The sequence below is a fragment of the Poecilia reticulata genome, linkage group LG21, assembly GCF_000633615.1.
Source record: "Poecilia reticulata strain Guanapo linkage group LG21, Guppy_female_1.0+MT, whole genome shotgun sequence".
NCBI lineage: Eukaryota > Metazoa > Chordata > Actinopteri > Cyprinodontiformes > Poeciliidae > Poecilia > Poecilia reticulata.
This window is the reverse complement of record NC_024351.1, coordinates 12987632-12989184: the sequence shown is the minus strand read 5'-3', so window position 1 is coordinate 12989184 and position 1553 is coordinate 12987632. Positions and strand designations below refer to the sequence as shown.

Sequence of the window (1553 nt, the reverse complement as noted above, 5' to 3'; positions counted from 1 at the left end):
GGAACTGAAAAGATGTTAAATAATATTATTTAACTTTAAGAATTCATTGATATTTTAAGAGTTTGTGATCAGTTTTTATCAATACATTCTGGCACAACCAGAGCTTTAAGAGCATTCATGATCTGGATTTGGCCCAAAACAAAAATTAGTTTRACACCCCTGCCTTAYAYATATGCAGYGTTTTAGGTAAGCTGTAGTTGCCGATTTTGCAGAAGAGTAATGGATTCCACACGTTCRAATGACACACAACTTTTTATRAACTGTGCGATTCAGTGAGAGCTATGGTGGAGCCAGAAAAAAACCCCTAAAAAACGTATTCCTCCTACAGCTTCCTGTTGTCTTCTTTGTAGTTTTCCTCAGTAGTAACATCCAGCTGTTAGTCATGTGTCTTTTGTATTTCCATTGCAGTTTTGTAAAATACATCTATTTAGATATGGCTGAAAAAACACCTCATCCTGGTGCAATTTTTTTTTCTTTAATCACAATCCATGAGTTTTTTTTAATCATCATTTCATTTTGCGCAATGTTATGTATGCTTCACGGAAACGCAGCTACTGACGTCTTGATTTTGCAGCGAGGGTAGAAACTGACCATGATTTCCTCTCTCCAGTTAACGGGAACTGGGGACCCTGGTCACCTTGGGGGACGTGCACCCTCACCTGTGGGGGTGGAGTTCAAAGTCGTAAGCGCCTGTGCAATGATCCTGCCCCACTGCATGGTGGTAAAGAGTGTGTTGGCGATGCCATAGACAGACAGATGTGCAATAAGAAAGCTTGCCCAATCGGTGAGTCATTTTAAAGCCCGCTTTAGGTTGATTGAGTTTTCATTTTTCACTTAAGCATTCTTAAGATTAAAAACAGATTATTCTTGTTGTTGTTTTCAGATGGATGCTTGTCCAACCCTTGCTTTTCTGGAGCCAAGTGCTCTAGTTTCCCTGATGGTTCCTGGAAGTGTGGAAATTGCCCAGTTGGCTTCACAGGAAATGGCATAAAGTGCAAAGATGTTGACGAGGTATGAGTTCATGATTGCAGAGCAAAAATGATTACCCTGGAAAAAAAAGTAACAGGGATTTTTATTTAACCACAAAAACAGTGCAAGGAGGTTCCAGATGCGTGCTTTGAGTTTAACGGTGTGCACCGCTGTGAGAACACAGAGCCAGGATACAACTGTCTGCCCTGCCCTCCTCGCTACTCTGGACCCCAACCGTTTGGCAAAGGAGTCGAGCAAGCTGYTGCTAACAAACAGGCAAGTGCACACCTGGCTTTTCCGTCAAAGTAAAGTCCAGAATATKTATGAAYCTGTAGAAACTATTTCCAGTTATTGTTATTGATCGTCCTGACGTTGCTGCAATAAGAGTAACTTAGTTTGCTATGTAGACACTTTCATTCTTTCTTCTATACTTTTTAATCACTCAGTCTGTGGATGACAAATTCATTAATAACTGATTGAAACTGCTGTTTGAAACAAGTTGAGCATTTGAAATTTTCATCAGTACAGACAGAATGTCTGCATAATGTATTCTCATATTGAGTAATGGTCAGTCATTTCTGCAT

General features: G+C 40.0%; 1 protein-coding gene across 1 annotated transcript in view; it reads left to right on the top strand.

Moving 5' to 3' along the window:
• Positions 1 to 1553, top strand: part of thbs1b (thrombospondin 1b) — a 13906-nt gene that overhangs the window by 6260 nt on the left and 6093 nt on the right. Inside the window, exons 7-9 of the mRNA XM_008397927.2 lie at positions 557 to 784; positions 884 to 1011; positions 1093 to 1274. Of these exons, the coding sequence (XP_008396149.1) occupies positions 557 to 784; positions 884 to 1011; positions 1093 to 1274 (538 nt within the window). The remainder of the gene's footprint in view (positions 1 to 556; positions 785 to 883; positions 1012 to 1092; positions 1275 to 1553) is intronic.